The 21,444-nt window shown below is 46.6% G+C and overlaps 2 protein-coding genes and 1 pseudogene across 7 annotated transcripts in view; 1 reads left to right on the forward strand and 2 right to left on the reverse strand.

The window, feature by feature from the left end:
* The window catches only part of LOC105717933 (intraflagellar transport protein 172 homolog), a 54,600-nt gene extending 45,140 nt beyond the window's left edge, over positions 1-9,460 (reverse strand). Inside the window, 14 exon segments of the mRNA XM_064363773.1 lie at positions 82-167; positions 636-773; positions 977-1,029; positions 1,407-1,568; positions 2,619-2,695; positions 2,698-2,713; positions 3,133-3,155; positions 3,158-3,255; positions 4,270-4,484; positions 6,859-6,924; positions 7,280-7,319; positions 7,745-7,857; positions 8,078-8,221; positions 9,434-9,460. Coding sequence (XP_064219843.1) covers positions 82-167; positions 636-773; positions 977-1,029; positions 1,407-1,568; positions 2,619-2,695; positions 2,698-2,713; positions 3,133-3,155; positions 3,158-3,255; positions 4,270-4,484; positions 6,859-6,924; positions 7,280-7,319; positions 7,745-7,857; positions 8,078-8,221; positions 9,434-9,460 — 1,258 coding nt within the window.
* Positions 9,461-13,814: 4,354 nt separating this feature from the next.
* Positions 13,815-16,625, reverse strand: LOC135268122 (fibronectin type III domain-containing protein 4-like; annotated as a pseudogene).
* Positions 16,626-18,634: 2,009 nt separating this feature from the next.
* The window catches only part of LOC105712647 (glucokinase regulatory protein-like), a 55,332-nt gene continuing 52,522 nt past the window's right edge, over positions 18,635-21,444 (forward strand). For 3 of the 6 annotated variants that reach the window (XR_010337908.1, XM_064363933.1, XM_064363931.1), the window contains exons 1-5: positions 18,635-18,916; positions 19,207-19,362; positions 19,525-19,593; positions 20,220-20,288; positions 20,687-20,760. Coding sequence is in view for 5 of the 6 variants with exons in the window: in XM_064363933.1 (XP_064220003.1) it covers positions 18,857-18,916; positions 19,207-19,362; positions 19,525-19,593; positions 20,220-20,288; positions 20,687-20,760 (428 nt within the window). In the remaining variant the exon portion in view is untranslated. The remainder of the gene's footprint in view (positions 18,917-19,206; positions 19,363-19,524; positions 19,594-20,219; positions 20,289-20,686; positions 20,761-21,444) is intronic. The other 3 variants (XM_064363932.1, XM_064363934.1, XM_064363935.1) reach the window with 2 other exon arrangements.

The raw sequence follows: 21,444 nt of genomic DNA on the forward strand, positions 1-21,444 counted from the left end.
CCACTGAACACAATCCTGTGGTATAAAAGTGTGATATAAACATCTATTTTGTTATTAAAATTATGAGAGAGTCTCACTCACCTATAGCAATACTCTTAATATCAACAAGGTAAGTCAATTTCTTATGATCTTCCGTTCCTCGCTGACACCGCTCATTAATACGAACACTGAAACATGAAGGGTGAGGTAAGGCAAAATGGGCTTAGGTAGTTGGGATGTTTATTAAAGGCTCTGAAGTACCACATGGGATGAAGCTTTTATTTATTTATTTGGTTGCCCCAGCTGGAGTGCAGTGGTGTGATCACGGCTCACTACAGTCGTGATCTTGACTTCCCAGGCTCCAGGTGATTCTCCCACTTCAGCCTCCTCAGTAGCTGGGACTACAGGCGTGTGCCAACATGCCTGGATAATTTTTTGTATTTTTAGTAGAGAGGGGATTTTACCATGTTGCCCAGGCTGGTCTTGAACTCCTGGACTCAAGTAATCTGCTTGCCTCAGCCTCCCAAAGTTCTGGGATCATAGGCATGAGCCACCATGCCTGGCTGAAGCTTTTAGATTAACTGGAGGATACAGAACTTAGGAGTCCAAAAGGAATTTTTTGGGTTTCAGGGATTCAGAAAATCTTGTGAGCTTACCTGATGAGGTGGGGGTTCATGAATTCAGTGCGTACAGAACCCAAGGTGTCATTATTCCCATAGTCCACCAGGGTTAGCTCTCCGGCATTGAAGATCATGCATACCTGGGAAAAATGGAGTTGTTCTATGGTGGAAAGGCTACATGAAGAAAAACAGATGTGCAAGGTATACTGTCAGTTCAAGGTGACTCCCACTTTTCTCCTTGTTCTCTTACCCTGACAATTTCATCCTCCCATTTTTTTATCTGCTGTTTCCCTATCCCTTGCAACTTGCCATCTTTATGACACAGAAGCTAGAAGGAGGCTTATGGAGATGGTGATGGTGAATCAAGCTCTACTCACATTCTCATTTCAAAGAAATACTTCTCATTGCCACCGGATCCCTGCCAGGCTATCTGTAAAGGAAAAGACTTAAGAAGCAATGTGGATACTTACCCAAGACAACGCCAAAAGAATAGCAGGTTGGGAAGCAGAAGGCCCATATTTAGGGAGGCTTTGGCACTACACAAAAGAGGTGCTGTATCAGAATTTGCTTTGGTCCCTGAGAGGAACCAGAGAGATGTTTCTGAGAGATGGCATCAAAACAGTCCAAAGATGGTGATTCATACTCTGGAACTGTAAACCTCCTGGGTCTCCTTCCCTGAAACAAGGTTCCCTACACCAGAATGTTGAACCTTCACATGGAGATCTTACCCCTAGGGATTTTGGGTCCCCACATGTATTAAGCCAAGATGCCCGATTCCCCACCCTTACCCTCAGTTTTGTTTCCTACCTCACTAAGGCGATTAGTGTTCAGGTCCCCCAGCAGCAGTGTGTCTGACGTGTGGGCCACCAAGTAACGCTCCTTTCCCAGGATTTTCACCTCTTCCACCTCATAGCCATAGTGGGACTTGAGCACCACTCGGGTTCCCGATGACAGGTTCTTCACAATCACCTTGGTAAAGGACAAGTCTGAGCCCCTTAGGCTTCCCCAGACCAAAAGAAGGGTGAACAACCATGCCCTTCGCCCACCTCCACAGTCTAAACAAAGCTAATATCTTGTTCCTCCCTCAGCCTAGGATATTGTTGATAGTAATGGTACCTTACGTTTATATGGGGATTTACTATTTATGAAATGCTTTCCTATGTTATCCATTTTGATGCTTATAATTTATGTCATTCTGAAAGTTCCACTGGGTAAAACCAATCACTCTATGTTTTCATAGTCTTGGTATGAACCTTACATATCACTGATCACAGTATACATATTGATCGATTGACTGACTGACAGGGTCTCACTATGTTGCTTAGGCTGGCCTTGAACTCCTGGGTTCAAGCAATCTGCCTGCCTCCACCTCCTGAGTAGCTGAGACTACAGACATGTGCCACTGCATCTGGCTAATATTATTTTTTGATATGTCTGTGTCCTCTGTTTTAATGATCTCCTTGATCCAAGGGACAGTGTCTTACAGATAATTATCTGTATAATCCCAATGCCTAACACTGCTGACACATAGTAGAGAATAAATACATGTTTCTGGAAAGAACAAAAGAATGAAGAAACCATTGTATAATAAATGAAAGGACAGAGGTAGAAAAAAGAGAAAAGTGGGCTCAGGAACTGAGAAATTAGCTTGCAACATCAAATAAATAAGCTCAGAGGCCTTAAAACAACAGAGTTCACATTTATAATCCTGTTTATCAAACTGCCCAGTTGACAGTGTGTAGGCAGTAAAGTTTTAAACCAGGAAGGCGTAAGTGGCAATCTCTGCACACATTAAGCCCAGTGGTTAAAACTTTTCTTACAATAAACTGCAGGAACCACAGCAGGAAAGATACCACGGTGTTGCCCTGACATATTCTGTTGCCCAGAACAGCTCTTCCAGAGGGACGAAGATTAAATTTGACACTATGGCTGTGGCCAGAAGACAGGGAAATGTTAGATATGTATCAGGATGAATAAGCCATGCAAGGTCTCAGTGCAGTAGGCTACCATCCTGCTTACCTGGCTAGGTCCCACATATGTCAGCTCAAACTTGTTCTTGTAAATGCTCCTTCGGAGGCAGCAGTCAAACTATTCCACCCACCACACAGTGTGCCCTGGAAGGGAAAGTGACAGCATTAAAGGTCACACACATAGTACACTGGCATGGGGAGAGTATCCACAGACATCCTCAACACCTAGGCTCTAGAGTCTAGAGAACGGTTGGCAGTAAAAGAGCTGGCAGTTTTTGGAAGTACCAAAAGGAAACGGGCTACAATCATTGGACTCAAGGGCATCACATATTAATGGGATAAAAGGGAGAAATTAGCCCTGCCTACACACAATTTTTGTTCCTTTTGTGACCTCCAATAAAGTATGAATTTCTTCTTCCTGCCTTTAACACCAGAATTTTAGGTTAGGGTCAAAAGGAAAGAGGAGATTCTCTAGTATCAGGGAGAGTGCTGTAGGATAAGGCAGGATTATTTTCTAATTTGGTGAAAGTCACCGATCCAGAAAGGGATTACTAGTAACACACCACACAGAGCCGTGAGACATCCACTTCCAGGCCAAGGCAGTGATGGTGTATAAACTGGCAATCTGCCTGGGCTTTGCCTCTTCCCAGATGCTTCTTTAAGGGCTCCAGTTGAACACCCGAAGCCTGAAATAAAGTATGTGGCTTTTAGAAGAGATTGAGGCTGAGCTAAAGGGTGCAAATGAGCTGATAACCAAAGGATATTAGTCTTGCTATATCAGAAAAGAAAGGAAATAAAAAGAACACACAAGCTAGGCAGCCTAGCAGGAGGGGACACAAAGGTGCACAGGAAGTAAGCTGGGAAAATCAAGGCAAAACTAAAACAGAATAAGAGTGAGGGGAGCAGAGAAAACAAAAAGATCAGGGCAGGTGAGAAAAATAAGCTGTTAAGAGCAAAAAATATGAAACAAGTAGGTGAGAAAAATGAGCTATTAGGAGAAAAAATATGCAACAAGGAGATAAATGGTAGGAGGCAGTGAAGAAGGAACAGAACACGAGGAGACATAAGATTGAAGGGGATAGAAAGACAGGACTGACAAAGCTGGGGTTAAACACACGCCAGAGAAGTGATGAGACCTGGGACATTGCTGTTTATCTGCTGCTCCATCATTCATTCACTCATTCACCAAACATCTGAGCATATCTTTTTTTTTTTTTTTTTCCTATACACCAATAGCAGACTTAAAGAGAGCCAAATCAAGAGCATATCTTGAATATATTTAGCATACAGATGCTAGTCTAGGCACTGGAGATAAAAGGATGAATAACAAGCCCCCTTCTCAAGGACTCTGATTTAACCAGATAGATGCAAACAACAAACTGTAATATGATGTGAGAAACTCTAAGCAGTCTCAAAGCGGGCAATGGAAACAGAAAATAGAGATGAATTCTGCTGTGGAAGTGCAGGGAGAGGCACAGAGACAAAACAAGAGCACAGGACATCTGGAACTGCCTGCACACCCATGGATGGTGGGAGCAGGAAGAGGAAAGCGCATGAATTACAATCTGAGAATCTCTTTCAACAGACACTCGATTTTTGTCCAGTCTCCCACTCTGGCTCAGAATAATTTGGCTAAAGCATAAAGCAGGGAGTGTTCACAGGGTAAGTAGGTCGAAGATAAAACTGGAAAGGGGACTCACCTGTCATAGCTTCCTAGCACAACAGACTGGCCACCAGGACTTGCTACAGCTGTGGTGAACTCCCGCTCCTGAGGGTCACGGGTATAATCAAAACTTTGTAGCACGTGGCCTTCTTTTCCATAGGCTATAATCCTCCTATCACAGCCTGCAGCCATGATGCTATTGGTTGCCCATGCCAAGGCATAGGGTGGACACGGGTAGTTAACCAACTTCCCCTAAGACAGACAGAAGGAGAAGGTTTCAATCACTCTCTGAAGACTCCACCCCAGAAATAATTTCTCACTCTCAACACCTGATACATTCACTCTGACCATCATACCCTGCAGAAGTCTTTCTCCCAACATTTTCCCATCCCAACACATCCTAACCATGAACTCTTCGCAAACTGTCACACACACACACACACACACACACGCACACATACACACCCCTATACAGATGCTTGTTGACCTTGTTCTCTAGAAAACCTCAAAATGCTTGTGTATTGGAAATTTTTAATACACACCTGGTAAAGCTCCTCCGAAAAGGAGATGTCCTACACATTAACCAACACTGTCTAGGCCCACAAAGAGCATAGGGCTTCTTTTTTTAAGGAGGGTTAAATTTAATTATCATACAAGTCTTGTTTTTTTTTTTTGAAATGGAGTCTCACTCTGTTGCCCAGGTTGGAGTGCAATGGCACAATCTCAGCTCATTGCAATGTCTGCCGGCCAGGTTCAAGTAATTCTCATGCCTCAGCCTCCAGAATAGCTGGGATTCCAGGTGCATGCCACCACACTTGGCTACTTTTTGTATTTTTAAAAGAGACAGGGTTTCACCATGTTGGCCAGGCTGGTGTCGAACTCCTGACCTCAGATGATCCAACTGCCTCGGCCTCCCAACATGCTGGGGTTACAGGAGTGAGCTACCGTGCCCGGCCCATACAAGAAATTATTATTTTTTTTGATATGGAGTTTTGCTCTTGTTGCACAGGCTGGAGTGCAATGGCACGATATTGGCTCACTGAACCTCTGCCTCCCGGGTTGAAGTGATTCTCCTGCCTCAGCCTCCCAAATAGCTGGGATTACAGGCATGTCCTACTATGCCAGCTAATTTTTTGTGTTTAGTAGAGATGGGATTTCATCTTTGTTAGTCAGGCTGGTCTTGAACTCTTGACCTCAGGTGATCAACCTGCCTTGGCCTCCCATAGTGCTGGGAGTACAAGCGTGTGCCACCGTGCCCAGCCCACAAGTAATTCTTAATATAAATAATTCAAACAATACAGAATTACATGGAGTAAAACATGAAAGTTTCCTTTTTATCCCCTTTTTCCTTTCGCCTCTCCAGAGTAAACTGTTAACTCTTTTCTCTATAAATTTACATATATAAATATATATTATATATATTTTATGTAAATAGGAATAATTTTCACTTTTCATTCCCCTAAGAGTTTTTATTTCCCTTTGTCTGAAGGTCCCTTGCACCTGAGCCATCCCTTCTTATAATCAGTAAGCTCCAGGCTCCTAAACACAAATCCTCTTGGTGGCCACATCCAACTTCTTCTCTGTCCCTGAGGCCTCATTCCTTTAACCTCCTCCCTGTTCCTCAATCCAAATGCCTTAGAAGTCCAGCCTCCTCTAGGAGGGTTCCTGGAATTTCCTTATCCCCTATCCTACAGCATCTCTCTTTTCTTTTTTTTGACAGGGTCTTGTTCTGTCACTCAAGCTGTAGTGCAGTGGTGCTATTTCAGCTCACTGCAGCCTCAACCTCCTGGACTCAAGTGATCCCCCCACTCTAGCATCCTAATTAGCTGGGACTATAGGACCATGCCACCACATCTGACTAATTTATATATATATATACACACACACACACATGTTTTCTTATATATAGACTTGCATATATATATATATAATTTTTTTTTTTCTGTTAGAGACAGGGTTTCACTGTGTTGCCCAGGTTGGTCTCAAACTCCTGGACTCAAGTGATCCACCCATGTCAGCCTCCCACAACATTCTTTATTCATACCTGTGACTCTCCAGAGCCTTCATCATCAAAAAGAAATACCTAACAGCGGTACCATCTGCATGACCAGAGAGAATTTCTTTCCCAGAGCAACTAAAAAAGGAGAAAGGATAGAAATACAGGAAGAGATTATTCTATCTCACCAAGAAAGCCCCTTTCTCTGTCGAACACAGCCCTGTCTGTGGTTCCTGCCACCAGTTCTCCTGCCTTTCATACTATGGTCTTGCAGTCCAGACTTCCCCACGGCGCTTTCCTAACACTTCCAGACTCTTGTGATACTACTCCTCTTTACTCACTTTGTTGTCAGGGACACCACATAAGACTCTGTCCCATAGATGGTAGAGGATTTATGAGTTCTGGTGTTTGCTAAAGAACCTGAAAATGGAAAAATGGACACAACAAGTACGGTCAGGCTATTTTACATTTAACCAGGCCCTAAGAAAAAAAGAAAAAATTATCCCACAAAACTGGTCCCTATGCATTCTCCCCAGTATACAACTTGATCCTCAGAAACAGGATGAACCATATTCCTCTCTCCAGAACCATTTTCCCAACCACCCGCTCTCTTGTGTTTCCCTCTTTTACCTTCCCTTCAGCCAGTCCAAAGACAATGATGTACTCTGAGGGCCACTGCAGACAAGTGACAGCACTCTGCATGAAAGGAAATGATGAAAAAGATAACCCTATCTGTGTGGGCCAGCACATTTATAACAACTTGAACACCCCACCACACACCACCACCTCAATCCCCTATAGGGAAGGGACACAACAGGGCTCTGAGGAAGAAAGCAGGTGACCACGAGCAGCCACGAAACACCGTCCTTGCAGTAGGAAAAGTCCAGATTCAGATGCTAGAAATGCATTTCTACTATATCTACTATACAAATATATCTACTTATATATAAGTAGATGGATATATTGATATAGATGATATATATAGATATAAGTAGATACATTGATAGATGTTTGCTCATCCTAAGCTTCCAGGGACTGGACTGAACTTTACCGTCTGGATGAACTTGTGGCAGATGACTTTCTTGTCACCCCTGCCAAACAAAAGCAGGGGAGCATATTTAAAACCACTTTCATAAACAAATTGCCAAAAATGATGCTGAGGGAAGAGAAGAAAGAGCAGGTTTCTTCCTGGCCCACTAGTGTTTCTGACTACTCTGTAGGAGCCCTGAAAGGAGGCATATGAGGGAGCCTAAGGAGCTTCGGAGCAGTAACAAAGATGCAACATCACTCTGGGCTTCCAGGATCTCACAGGGCCTCCTTGGACTGATTCCTCCAGGGATGGGATTGCAGAACATGTGGGACAGGCGAAGGTAGAAAAGCAACAACAGACTCCAGAAAGTGCCTTCAATACCCAAGCTTGGCTTCTCATCCTCTTAATTTCCCCTCCCCAGAGAGGCATTTCTCTTGCCTTTCCCTTCTTTCCTGGGCCATCCCACCTCCCAGTCTCTATCCTCACCAATCTTCTCCAATCTTGTAGACATAGATGATGTTGTCAGTCTGTCCTATGGCAATTTTAGTGGAATCAGGAGAAAAAGCCATGCCCTTCACCATATAGCTCTTCCTGCCATACTAAAAGTTAAAAAAAAAATAGAAAAAGCAGTAATGAGTATACGTGAAAGAGAAAAAAGAATAAAAGGTACATGTGTGCTCCTAAGGGGACTTGAGGATTTATACTAAGAAAAAGGTGGGGTACCCCATTTCCTATGCCTATGGCTAGGAGGCAAACTAGGTCTTCCAGGTTTGTATGACCCTATCAGTAGGTTAAGGTACACATGAATATACTCTTTACCTTCATGTCAACTGGTTTGGTGGAGAATTTCTCTCTCCGTTCTCCATGTTCATCATACAGCAATACCACTCGGTCCACTGTGCAGACAGCAAATTTGGCAATGTTCTGGGACCAAGCCATGCAGGTCACCTTTGCAGTTCCATCCTGCAGAGGCAAAGGGTAAAAACAAACCCATGTGCTGGTCTAGAATGCCAAATGCATTTCGAGCTCCATTAATTCTAGTGTAATTCTGGTCAATTTTCTTCCTGTCATGGTCCTATCCTCAAAATAAAGAGATGCCTGTGGCCCATCCTGGTCTCCAAGGCCTTCAGATCCTAGACTGTGAGAACCATGTGCTTCTAGAGACTCATATGCAAATGTACTAAGAGGCAGTGTGCTAAGTCAACTGTATCAATGAATCGCTGAAACAGCCTCCTCGTTCCCTTAGATGCCAGGTCTGCTACTGAAATAAATTCAATTCGTCTGATAAGTTTTTATCTTTAGCCATTCATTCAATTAATATTTTTTGAGCACCTTACTGATCAAGGCACTTGGCCAGGGGCTGAGAGAGAGACAAAAGCAAAACATAGATCCTGCCTCCAGGTCTAATAAGATGGTGCAAAATAGGAAAAGTCCCATTAAAGTATGTATAAAGTGCTGTAATAGTTTGGAGAAGCCTGAGAGAATTTTATGCTTAAATTATCAAAATTAAGCTTTGAAGAATGAATGCAGTTGGGAGGAAATTATCTGAGATGTGAGCAATGGCAATGAGCAAAGGCAAGTTCTGGACAAGAAACACGAATTTAGTTTATTTAAAACTATTATACCTTATAAATAGTAGAACAGAAGGGGTAAGGCAGGAAAAACAGGCCAGCTCAGGAAGAGTCTTTGAAGAAGTTTGGGCTTATTTGGCAGGAAAGGGAGAGACAGTGAGAGTTCAGGAGAGGGGGAGTTAAATAATTAGAGCTGAGACTCAGGATAAACAATGCCACTTGCTTTTCCTCTTACCTACCCACTTGACAGAAACCCAAGTTAGAAGTTATCTCCAGGTGAATTATTCTGACCAGACCTGACCCTTCCAACACTAGCTCTGCTCCTGTATGGTTCTGCTACTAAATGTTTCCTTCCTTGAAATCAAAACATTTATTCTGCTTTTCTTCTGCTCCAATTGTTTTTTTTTTTTTTTTTAATTACTTGGACACTAGAGTTCTTGCTTAAAACACGGACACTTTTCACTCCAAATTCACCTATCTCCAAAGTCAGAAGTAAAAAGGCTCTTTTCCCCCAAATCCTCAAACCAGAAAATAGCCACACCACCAACACTATCACCCTCTAACTCTTCATTACATTAGGTTAGAAGGGCTGAGGGCTCCTCACCAACTTTTGCTGATCCTCCTGCTTCATCGTTTTGCTCAATCCTGGACATTCAGCCCTACCTGCATCATGACATCACCTTATTTTGAGAGACCGAAGGAGGATTTCATTTCCAGGTTTTCCATTAGGGCAAAGAAATTTTTAAATTACAGATTCAAGGGACAACTTGCTGAGCAATGAGCACAAATCTCTCTCTCTCTTTTTTTTTTTTTTTTGCCTTCTTCGACTGAGGAAAGAGCACAACTCTCTTTTGTTCTAATTTCCTTCTTTTCTTTCTGTTTTTAATTTTTATTTTTTGGAGATGGAATTTTGCTCTATTCCCCCAGGCTGGAGTGCAGTGTCACAATCTCAGCTCACTGCAACCTCTGTTTCCTGGGCTGAAGTGATCCTCCTGCCTCAGCTTCCCAAGTAGCTGGGACTATAAGCATGTGCCACCACACCTAGCTAATTTTTTTGTATTTTTGGTAGAGACGGGGTTTAACCATATTGCCCAGGCTGTTCTTGAACCCCTGACCTCAAGTGATCCACTTGCCTTGGCTTCTCAAAGTGCTGGAGTTATAGGCATGAACCACCATGCCCTGCCTGTGTTCTAATTTCCTTCTGTTGTCTGCCACAGTATGTATGAAGTGAAGCCTTCCTTATTCCCATAATCAATTAATTCTCCTTTCTCTACAATATGTACCTCACTAAATTGTTTTATTGAGTGAGGTAGGGAATAAAATAATAAGAGCTTGCCTTTAACAAGTACCTACCATAGAATAGGCATTTTGATAAGTGGCTGACAAGCATAATCTCATTTTACCTCATAACACTGAGGTAGATGCTATTACTATCCCTGTTTTACAGATGGAGGAATGAAAGCCCAAGAAGATTAAGTAATTTGCCCAAGTTCCCATACACAGTTTGTAAGTGGTAGAATCACGATTTAATTAATTAATTAATTAATTTTTGAGACAAAGTCTCACTCTGTCACCCAGGCTGGAGTGCGATCATGTCTCACTGCAGCCTCAACCTCCTGAGTTCAGGAGATCCTCCTACTTCAGTGACCCCAGTAGTTGGGCCTATAAGTGCTCACTGCCACATGTGGCTAATTTAAAAATTTTTTGTAGAGGTCTTGGACTTCTGGGCTCAAGTGATCCTCCCACCTTGGCCTCCGAAATTGCTCGGATTACAGGTGTGAGCCACTGTGTCTGGCCAGACATCTTATTCTTACTAGCTTTGTATTATTCTGTCCTTTGAATTTTGAATGTCCTTTCCTGTTGTCTATGAGTTTTTCACACTGCTTTTCAGTTTACAGTGCTCTTTTGTGTATATTACTCTATCTAACTCTTACCCAAGTCCTCTAAAGTTGCTATTAGTACTCATGTTTTCCAAATGAAGAAGCTGGTGAGTGCTCAGAGACACTGTATGATGAAGGCTAAAGTTAGAGATAGCAGGTCATTTGCTTAAAGATGTGGTGGCCAGGCTGGGCAACATGGGGAAACCCCATGTCTACAAAAATAAATAAATAAATAAAAATAAATAAATAAAATTACGCCGGGCATGCTATTGCACGTCTGTAATCCCAGCTACTCAGGAGGCTGAGGCAGGAGAATCGCTTGAACCCAGGTGGCAGAGGCCGTAGTGAGATCGTGCCACTGCACTCCAGCCTGGGCGACAGAGCAAGACTCAGCCTCAAATAAATTGTTAAATAAATAAAGTAGTCGTGGATCTAAAATAAGGGCAAGGTAAGAAATTAAAAAAAAAAAGTAAGAAAGTAGTGGTGGAGCAGCTAGGCCTTAAGTTCTGGTGTGCTAACTCCAAAGCTCACCCTTTCTTCACCACGTTCCAGGGCTCCTCCCCTAGGGCCCTGCCTCTCCTCAATCGGAGATTACATCTCTACCATCAGTATACACGGCTTGCACCTAAGGCGCTTTATTCAATTATGGGTAGATGTATACTCGCTGCTTACACGTGCACCTCTCCCTGTAATACGAGCCTCCTGAAGGCAGGGGCAATAAGTCGGGTGGTTTGGAATTTCTTCGAGCGCCAGCACGGGGCCGGGGCCTGTACACAACTGATGTGAATGAAATGTAAGGAAAGCTTAGCGCTGCATCTCACCTCCTGAACACTGTATCGACAGGACAGGGCCTGGGTCATCGCTATATCCTTTACAGCCTTCTGCACAAAGTAGGAGCTCCACATCATTAAACTTCAGTTTCTTGGCACCCAGGTACTAAGACAAAAGCGAAAAAAGAAAAAAACAAACTAACAAACTTCAGTTTCCCCACTTCTCTCGAAACGTAAAGAGAAAGGGAGAGGGACGGGCACGCAACTCCTCACCTGAGGGCTCAGCAGGGTCCTCAAGTGCTTCAACTGCCTGACGTGCAACTGTTGTTCAGATGCTACCGGACAGCGACAACTCTCTGGACAACCCGCCACGCAGCCGCAGCGACAGCCACTGACGCTTCTGCCACCCGAGCGCAACAAGCGTAGCAAGGTCACACGTAGCTTTGCGGCGAATCAAACAGAAGGTGCGCAAGCGCAGTGACACCTGGGGCGGGCCCTTGAGAGGGCTTGATGAATGCTCTTCTTGACCAATCCCGTCGCCGCATGCAAACCCAAAATCAAGCCCCGCCCACAAGCCTTCGGCCAGCCCTGGGTCCTACATCATCGCTGTCCATCTTGCTCTTTGTCATACCTGACTGTTGCTGAGTGCACTCTTTTAGTCCTCACAACCCTGGAGGAAAGCAGGGCGGTTGCTATGATAGGCCTTTTGCAGTTGACGGAATTGTGCCCAAATAGGTTCTTTACATGACTTGCTCGGGATCGCAAGGCTAATAACTATAGCTAACGATTAATGCTCAGTATGTGTCTGCCAGGTACTGTGCAAAGTGTCATACATGCATTTATGTCATTTAATCCCAAAACCGCCTTTTGAAGGGAATAGCGTTATTATTAGTCTCATTTTACCTAACAGGAGACTCAGGGCACTTGCTCATACTAACACAGTCAGCAAAGGACTTGGAACTGAGATTCAACCCCGAGTTGGTAGCTTTAAACACCTTTTATGTTCCTTCTCAACTCCTAGCTCGTTCTCTCCATGCCATGATACTATAACCTGTGACACTCCCATCCCAATAAATGATGATATTTTTTCTCAGAATCTGAGAGATGAGTGTTTTCAAACTAGCTGCCAGAGAAATGTAAGGTACCCTACTTTCAAATTGGGTAATGGTGAGTTAAAGACTGCTGTTTACATTGGAGTGCTTCTATGGTTCAGTTTTGAGGGCAGATCAGACTTGACTTACCTGATAGTTGTCTTGTGATACCTGGGGTTGGAGATTGGTTAAGTAGAAAAGATACTGACTTGTCGATCTTTGTTTGGATTGGAGTTCCTTTCCGAATTTTTTCCTTTCCGAATTTTTGGCCTATCTTCTAACATACCAGAGATATTGAAATGCAGAAAAGGAGTTATTCATAAGCCTGCTCTGAAATGATCCAAAGCTGGGAAGATCTGTGACTCTCCGGAAAGTGTAGTATGCTCTCTAGAGAGATTGTGGGTCCAGAAACCTTCCCCCACAGTGGTTGCAAATGTCAACAGGTGTTTGTCTCATGGCCACCAACCACCCCTTAGAAAATAAGAAAGAGTAGAGGACAGCCCCTATTTTCACAGGAAACAAGTAGGCCTCAGAGCTCAAATGATAATTCTTTTGACAGGGGAGTCCCAACCCCTCAGTTTTATTTTCAGAATCCTCCTCTGTTGCTTATAGCCATTACTGGAAATAGTGAAAGAAAAAAAAAAAAAAGAAAAAAAAGAAAAAAAGAGAATCCTCCTCTGGATATGGTGGCACAGCATGAATATAAACTCATTTATGATTTACAGTTATTATTGACTTTGACTAAACAGAGACAGAGCAGAAAGGGAACACAAAGGAGGGAGGAACAGACACAGGAACACATAGGATAGGAGCATGTGGCACCAGGAATCCATGAGTGTAGCTGTCCGTTCATTAGTCCCCAAGACACTGCTTAGTCCTTTTCTGACCATTAGCCCAGGGTTGATGGAAGAGTCAGAAGAATAAGTGATGAGGAGCTGTGCTGTTGATGCAAGCAGTGAAGATAAAAAAAGCTACTGCCCTCTCATATGATACACCTTAGTTTCCAGTGGTGCTGAAACTTACATCTTTCTCTTGTCTTTTTCCCCTTCTCACCCAACAAAGCAACAGAATCTGGGGTTCTAGTTTTCTACACCTCTTCTTCCTGGTCCCTATCCCAGGGTGGAGTATTTTTACACCTTGCAATGAGAATCTGCTCCTGTCAAGTAGTTGGTGGTGTGAGGGGCCCTTGGAGGTCAGGAGAGAGACGAGGTGAGGAAATGTCGTCGGCATACTATGCAGTCAGCTCCAGTTTGTCCAAGAACCTTTATTGGAAATATGTCCAAGGAGTGAGATCACTGGCAGCTGAAGGGGCTGCCAGGTGAGAGGGGGAGCACCTGAGGCTCCATGGAAGACATTGGAGTAGTGCAGTGCAGCATCTGCCTCTAGGCTGCGACAATTCCTTTTGTTTGCTGGGGAAAGAGGAGTACCCACAGAAACACCCCTCTCTGAGGCCCAGAGGCAAGATGTGGGGGCAGCTGGGGATGCTGAGAGTCCTGATACAGGTGGAATGGGGCCCCATTTGGGACATAATGGGATAGAGTAGAACAAGTGACTCTCTCCTGGACCAGGGGATGGGAGGAGATATCCCATCTGATATCCGCTCCCCAGGTCCAGGGGCACAGACTCTTAACAGACTGGCTCTGCTCACAGTGGAAAGAGGATGGGTACCAGGCCTGAGATTGTGGGAGTGTCATTACCCTCTGGGAGTCTCCAGCAGATCACCATCTTGGGCTTTCCCTGACCCCACCCCATCCCCAAGTGGTTAGTGCATCTCTCTTCTGGGTGTGTTTCTTCCCTCAAACATCGATGGTGTTGATGGATGGTGACTTTCTGTGAAAGAAAATGGTCTGAGTCTCAATTTCAGGAAGGTAATATGTGCCACCCTTTCTCTCCAGCCTCCCCTCATCCCAGGTCTTCCATTTTCATCTTTTTCTGCCCCTCTTTGACCTTCTTCCTTTCCCTGGCTGCCCCTCAGGGGCAAAAGCACCCTTTCCGCCCTCACTGGCCCCCACATCACCTGTCTTGTCCCCACTGGCCTTCCCTGAGGACTCTGTTCTGGCCCCTTTCCCTTCTCCTTGGGATTGTTGTTGGAGTCGTTGTCCTTGCTGATGTCATACTGATGGCAGAACAGCCCATTTACAGCTGAAACACAATACAGTCTGAGCCTTCATCTCTACCCCTTCCCCCCAGGGAGATACCCCCATAGCTTCTAGAAAAATCCATGAAGAACATCCTAAATTCCTGGTGCCCAATGCAGTCCTCCTCTCTGGGCTCTCAACAGCCTCCTCTGCCTCTCTTCAAACTTCGAATCATCCCTCCTCAACTAAGTATCTCCCCACTCCATTTCTTTCACTTCTCTTTATTTCTTCTTTGAGACAGAGTCTTGCTCTGTCACCCAGGCTGGGGTGCAGTGGCGAGATCTCGGCTCACTGCAACTTTCACCTCCCGAGTTCAAGCGATTCTCCTGCCTCACCCTCCCTAGTAGCTGGGATTAAGGCGTCCTTCACCACATCCCACTAATTTTTGTATTTTTACTAGAGATGGGGTTTCACCATGTTGGCCAGGCTGGTCTCGAACTCCTGACCTCAGGTGATCTGCCTGCCTCAGCCACCCAAAGTCCTGGGATTACAGGCATAAGCCACCACGACTGGCCCATTTCTCTCACTTCTTTTTCTCCTGACAACCTTTGCCACCCCCCACCTTTACTGAGTCCCTGGTCCCCTGTCTAGCTGCTTACTCACCAGCCCACATGAGCAACACCACCACAATGATGACCACTTTCCCAGTCTGCAGTGGTCATTCTCCATCAAGACCCTCCACTGTGATGTCACCTGAGAAGGGAGAAGGCAGACTCCAGGTTACTGGGGAATAGCTCTCTGTGCAGACATGTGCAGGATGGAGATGCTGGGGATTAGAGAGGGTAAACCCATCATAATGTTGCCCTTGGAGTGTAGAGTAGCCCCTCCGTGGGAGGAAGCCATTGGTGGACAAGTGGTTAGCGACCAAAAAGCAGATGGCTGCAGGTTAATTACTCACTCATGCAGGTTACAGCTGATGTGAAGTTGCGTAACAGGAAGCTTAAAAGCCCTTCCCCCGAACAACTCAATACCAGCCTGTCTGTACTCAATACCAGCCTGTCTATACCCAGTCCCCTTCTCACCTGCTTTTCCTTCCTTTCCTGGCAGTACAATACTATGAATTGATTAATAAATGAATTAAATCATCCTATTCACCTCAGCTGGACTGTTTCTTGTCTTGGGGAAGTAAGTAAGAGGCTGCAAGCCGGGTAAGCAGCCAGAGAATCCAATAGCACAGACCCTCACCTGGGCCTGAGCTGTTTGAAGGTAGCCGGTCAGAACACTTGAGAGTTCAGAAGTGCACCCGGGGCCCTGGGGGGCTCTCTCCCCGAAGGCCGATGCTCCTGACCTGCACTGTGTAGTCACTGTCTTCAGCCAGGCCCCAGAGGGCACAAGCCCGGGTGGTGGTGTTCACCTCCCGAATCACACGCTGCCTGGGGCCATTCTGCCGCTGCAGGGAGAGGAGGGGAGAGGAGGACAGCCTCGACCCAGTGCCAGGCCACAAGGCTCAACCGAGACTCTTCAACATCCAAGCACTCCGGGGGAGTAGCGTGAAAAGGGCAGCCCGAGCCAGGATAGCCTGCTTCCAGATCCCCCCACCTAAGTGAAGGAATGTGCAGAAATCCAAGGACACAGGTTGGGGGAGCAGAAGGGTGATTCATACTTGCTGGGAAATGGAGTAGCCAATGACGATGTTGCCTTCTGGGACGTCCCAGGACACAGTGGCCGAGTTGGCTCTGAGGTGAGTGACCGTCACATTCACAGGAGAGGGAGGCCGGTCTGCAGGAGCCAGGATGTTAACAGGTTCACCCACTGACCAGCTCTGGTTGGCCCTCAGCCCCGTTCCCCTTTACTCACCTGCTCGCACAAAGCCCAGGTCACAGCTGACCAGCAGGAGGACCGTGGGGCTTAGATATGGGGAAAGGGGCATCAGTGAAGCCATGTCCCCACCGAGTCCGCTGGGGGGCACTGGGGCATCCGCTTGACATCCAGGCGGGGCTCCTGGAGGTGGCAGGAGTTGTGAGGGGTCAAGGACTGCCCAGAACGCCCGGGGGGAGGGGTAGCAGCTCTCCTGGGCTCCCCACAGCTCACAACAGCCCTATTTTCCCCGCGTCCTCCCGCCCCTGCATTGCCCGGGCGCCCCCAGAGCGCGGTCAGCCCTGCCCACACCCACCTCCGCCGGTCCTCGCGGTCGGTCAGGCCTCTGGGGGCTGCTCGGTGCCCAGAGGGCGGCCCATCGCCCGACTCGGTGGCGCTGCCCCTACCCCATCCTGGCGCGGGCCCGGCGAGGCGGGCAGCGCGGGGCCGAGCTGCGGGCCGAGCGGGCGCGGGTCTGCGGAGCCCCCAGAGCTCGGGGGGCGGGGAGTCTGTCCCGGAGCAGGGGGCGTTGCCCGGACGCTGGCCTGGGTCCGCGATGCGGGAGGCAGTGCGGCGGCCTCCGCCCGCCCCTGCAGCGGGATGTGACCGTCCCGGAGAGCCAGCCACCTTCTGCAGCGCTGGCCCCGCTGGCTCCGCCGCAGCCCGACCGGGACGCCGGGGTTCTGACCGCCGTCATTCCCCTCCAGCCCCCCACCCCTGTCCTCTCGGGGCTCCTCCCATGACCCTCCCAATGGCGCCTCCGGGGCCCCCATCCCTTATCCCTTCTCTCTCCCAGCTCAGGCGGAGGAGCCGGCGGGGGCGTGGGGGGAGACTCGGGTGCGAGGGTCTCCGGCACCTGGGAGATCCCCTTCCTTCCCGCGTGGAAGAGCCAAGTCGGGAGGAGGAATTCCACCTCCAGTGCCCGAGGGGCTAAGAGGAGAGGGGACAGAGGGATGATGAAGAGAATAATTGCTTTCACAATCCCTTACTTATAGACTGCGTCAGCTTTTAAGTCTCTTTCCCATTCATAATCTGATTTAATTCCGTTCGCTTTCTCATTCATTCTTTCATTTATTCAGCAAATATTTATTGAGCATCTTTTATGGGTCCAGTTAAAACCTGGAGATACAGAGATTGTTAAGAGTGTTGGGCTTCTAGGGAGAATCAAAGCTCAGAGACCTATGGCTTTTTAAAAAAATTGTTATTCCTTTCTTTTCGTCTTTTTTTGTTTGTTTGTTTTTGTTTTTCTAAAGCTCTGCCACTTACGGTGTGATTTTGGAGAAACTGGTTTATCTGCGCCGCAGGTTTCCCACCTGTAAAGCAAAGCGAGCGAAACCTCACAGGGTTGTTGTGAGGCTCGAATGAGACAATGTTGGGGAGAGATCTTTATAAATCTCACAACACTGTGTGAATGGATGATGATTGTAAATTTGCACCAATTTTTTGGTTACTTCCTTTGTTCAATAAACATGTAAGCCCTTACATTATTTCATGCTTTGGTCGAGCTTGAAACCTGGAGTGAGAACCTGGATGTGAGTCCCAATTTGTCCAGCTGCGTGATCTTAAGCAACCAACTCAACTACTCTGAGCCTGTTTCATCATCTGAAAAATGAAGGTGTCAATATTGACCATCATCTTAGTGTTGGTGTATCCCATGAGATACTGTCTGTGAAAAGTGTGTTGTTCAGTGTAAATAGATGCTGGCTAACATTGTGTCTAGGGCAGATCCTTTGGTTTCCAATTCTCCATGCAGTATTTCTGTCTCTGGCATTTTTCCAGCTGTAATGTCCAGTAGAGTGTGTGCACACTTGGGGCTCGGAAGCTTCTGCTGCCTTCCTTTCTGAGAGGAGAGGGTGCCCACAGGCACACCAGTGGGACTTTGCCTGCGGAGCGTGTGATCAAGTCATGGGCCAGGTCCTCTGACTTCTGCTGACCTGTAGACCCTGATCTCTGGCCTTGGAGGACACCTGCCCAGGGATTCTCACTGCCCTGGGTGTTGTCCTGCACTTCCAAGCTCTAGGTCCTCCGGAGAAGAGGGCATTGTCCCTGTAGGGCAAGAGTCAGGAGCCTCAGGTCTTCCTCTTCAGGGGCCAAAGCAGAGCCTGGGGAGTCATGGTGAATGCAAAGAGGAGTTTCCCTGAGGTTACCAGAGGGCTGGGGGCCTAGCGACCAGGAAAGGGTGGTGCAGGCGGCAGTACAGGGCAGGGGGTGCCCTGAGAGCCCAGGGTGCTTGGGTTAATCATCACTGTGGCTCAGATAAGGCCCTGCCAACTGGGAGCAGAGTCACTGTGACCAGAGGGGTTTGTGTGGCTGAAGAGGCAGGCAGAACAGTGTATCCACAGCACAGGACCATGCCGGCCACAAAACGGTTTCAACATGTCATTGAGACCCCGGAGCCTGGCCAGTGGGAGGTGAGACCCCTTCTCCATGTTGGCTTTCTGTGCTGATTCCTAGAATTATTTCTCATCCAGTCTTCCCTCCGCCCTGGGTTTCTGCTCACCTCTTTTTCCTTCCTGATGTTCTTTCCCTAATATGCCCAGAGTAGCAAGTGCAGGCTGAGTTTCCAGTGTGATGTGTGTGTGTGTGTGTGTGTGTGTGTGTGTGTCCAAACTCTGTGCCTGCTGCCACTCCCACCTCCAACTCAGCAGGCATGAATGAGGCTGTGGCTTCCTGCTCCCTCCTTGTCCCCTCTTCCTTCTAGTTGTCTGGGTATGAGGAAGCTGTGCCAATCACAGAGAAGACAAATCCACTGACCCGGGACCTAGACAAAGCAGATGCTGAGAACATTGTTCAACTGCTGGGGCAATGTGATGCTGAGATCTTCCAGGAGGAGGGCCAAGCCCTGCCCACATACCAGGTAACCCAGACCCATGCCCTGGACCCTGCAAATAAACATGCCAACCCCAATCCCACCTCTGCCCTCCCTGACCATGGCTCCTAATATTGGAAACCCTGAGACCCCCTCCGCCATCCACCGTCCTCCTCTTCTTGGCTTCTGATTCCTGCCTGTTCCCTGCAGAGACGCTACAGCGAATCTGTTCTGACCACCATGGTACAAGTGGCCGGGAAAGTTCAGGAAGTGCTGAAGGTACTAACCTTCCTTCTGCTCCCTGCCTCAGCTTTTCCGTTTCCCTCTTTCTCTTTCTTTGGTCTCTATTTCTCACTTTTATAGATCTCATTCTCCTTTCTCTCTTATGAAGATCTTCCCTTTTGGATCCTTATTTTCATCTTAATCATCAAAAATAATAATAACTTATCTGCTTAATACTTTATAATTGACAATCTACTTTCACAGCTATTACCCTCACAAAAACCTGTGACGTTGATATGATTTCTGTTTGTTTGTTTGTTTTTATCAGATGAAATAACAAAGACTTAGAAAGATAGTCACTGTAGCTTACTCAAATACACCCAGCTAATAATTGCTGGATAACGCTGCTTTTATTATGTACTTTTATTTAGATGACAAAGCTGCTTTCAGTTCTTTCAGGGATAAGTAAGGATTTGAATAAGTAGTGGAGCAAGACATGGGAGTCAAACTGGTTTCTCTAATCCGGTGTTCTTTTTGCTACACTACACTGCGTGTATTTGTTCACTTTTGTGATGAGAGGAGGGACAAGGAGTCTTTTCAGTTTCTCTTGCATTACTGATGAAGAATATGCTTCCCCCAACCTAAGCCAGGCCCTGGTGATATACGCCTTTTTCCTTCTTCAGGAGCCAGATGGGGGGCTGGCTGTATTGAGTGGAGGGGGCACCTGTGGCCGGATGGCATTCCTCATGTCGGTGAGCACCCTGGTCCCCGGTTTTCTTCCCTCTCCACTTCTTGAGGTGACCCTCAGGACCATAAAGATCACCATAACTGAGCTCCCAGGTGCCCCCTCACTAGACCTGGACTCCAAGCCTGGCTCTCTCTCTCTTCCAGAAGCTAGGCGTCACCACGAAGTCCCATTTCTTCTGAGCCCATCTGAGTCCCACCAGTCTGTTGTCAATGTCTCTACATCCCATACACCGCCAACTAATCATCCCCAAGTGGCAGCTTGAAGCGCCAGATTCCATGTAGGACTGGATTAAGCACTGGTCTAAGAGAATCATTATATAGTCTCTGTCCTCTAGGAGTTGAAAATCCAAGATAATTGTTTCTTCTCTGTCATTACCCCTTCACATCCTCTCCCCCTTGACAGGTGTCCTTTAATCAACTGATGAAGGGTCTGGGACAGAAACCTCTTTACACCTACCTCATTGCAGGGGGTGACAGGTAAACCAAGTTAGGCTGTGACTATTTTGTTTGGCCTGAATTGTGCTTCTTAGAAATTGAGTTGAATGCCTTTAGGCAGGGATTGTGTCCAGCTTGCCTTAGCCCCATTCCTTATTGCCTTACACTTGGTCCACTTTGCATACTTATGTCACCTGACTGGCTGTTGTAGGTATTTGGGTTATTTGGGGTTTTCAACTCTATGGATGAATTTTAGAGAGAAGAAGTGAGTGGGAATGGAATAGCATGGGAGATAGATCAGTGAGGTGGGTGCTAGAAAGCAGGAAGTTTGCTCAAGGAATTTTGGTTTTCGTTTCACTAACTTGCATCCATTTGTATGAATGTGGGAAGATGGGGAAGGGTTTCTATTTCAGAATAACTGTATCAATCAATCAACAACCAAGATAGGTGGACTAGCCCAGGGGTAAGCGAACTATACTGGCTGGCCAATGCAGCCAGCTGCCTGTTTTTAAAAAAAAAATTTTTTTTTTGAGACAGAATCTCGCTCTGTCACCCAGGCTGCAGTGCAATGGCGTGATCTCAGCTCGCTGCAGCCTCCACCTCCCATGCTCAGATGTGGTTCTGTGCATGAGCTGCCTGGGGAATGTTACAAAAAAAAAAAAGAAGATTCTTAGTTCCTTGTGCGAGAGATCTGGTTTTGTAGGTTTGGAGTATGGCCCTGAAATA

Source organism: Aotus nancymaae, unplaced genomic scaffold (assembly GCF_030222135.1).
Source record: "Aotus nancymaae isolate 86718 unplaced genomic scaffold, 86718_ANA_hifiasm-v0.15.2.pri h1tg000057l, whole genome shotgun sequence".
Lineage (NCBI taxonomy): Eukaryota > Metazoa > Chordata > Mammalia > Primates > Aotidae > Aotus > Aotus nancymaae.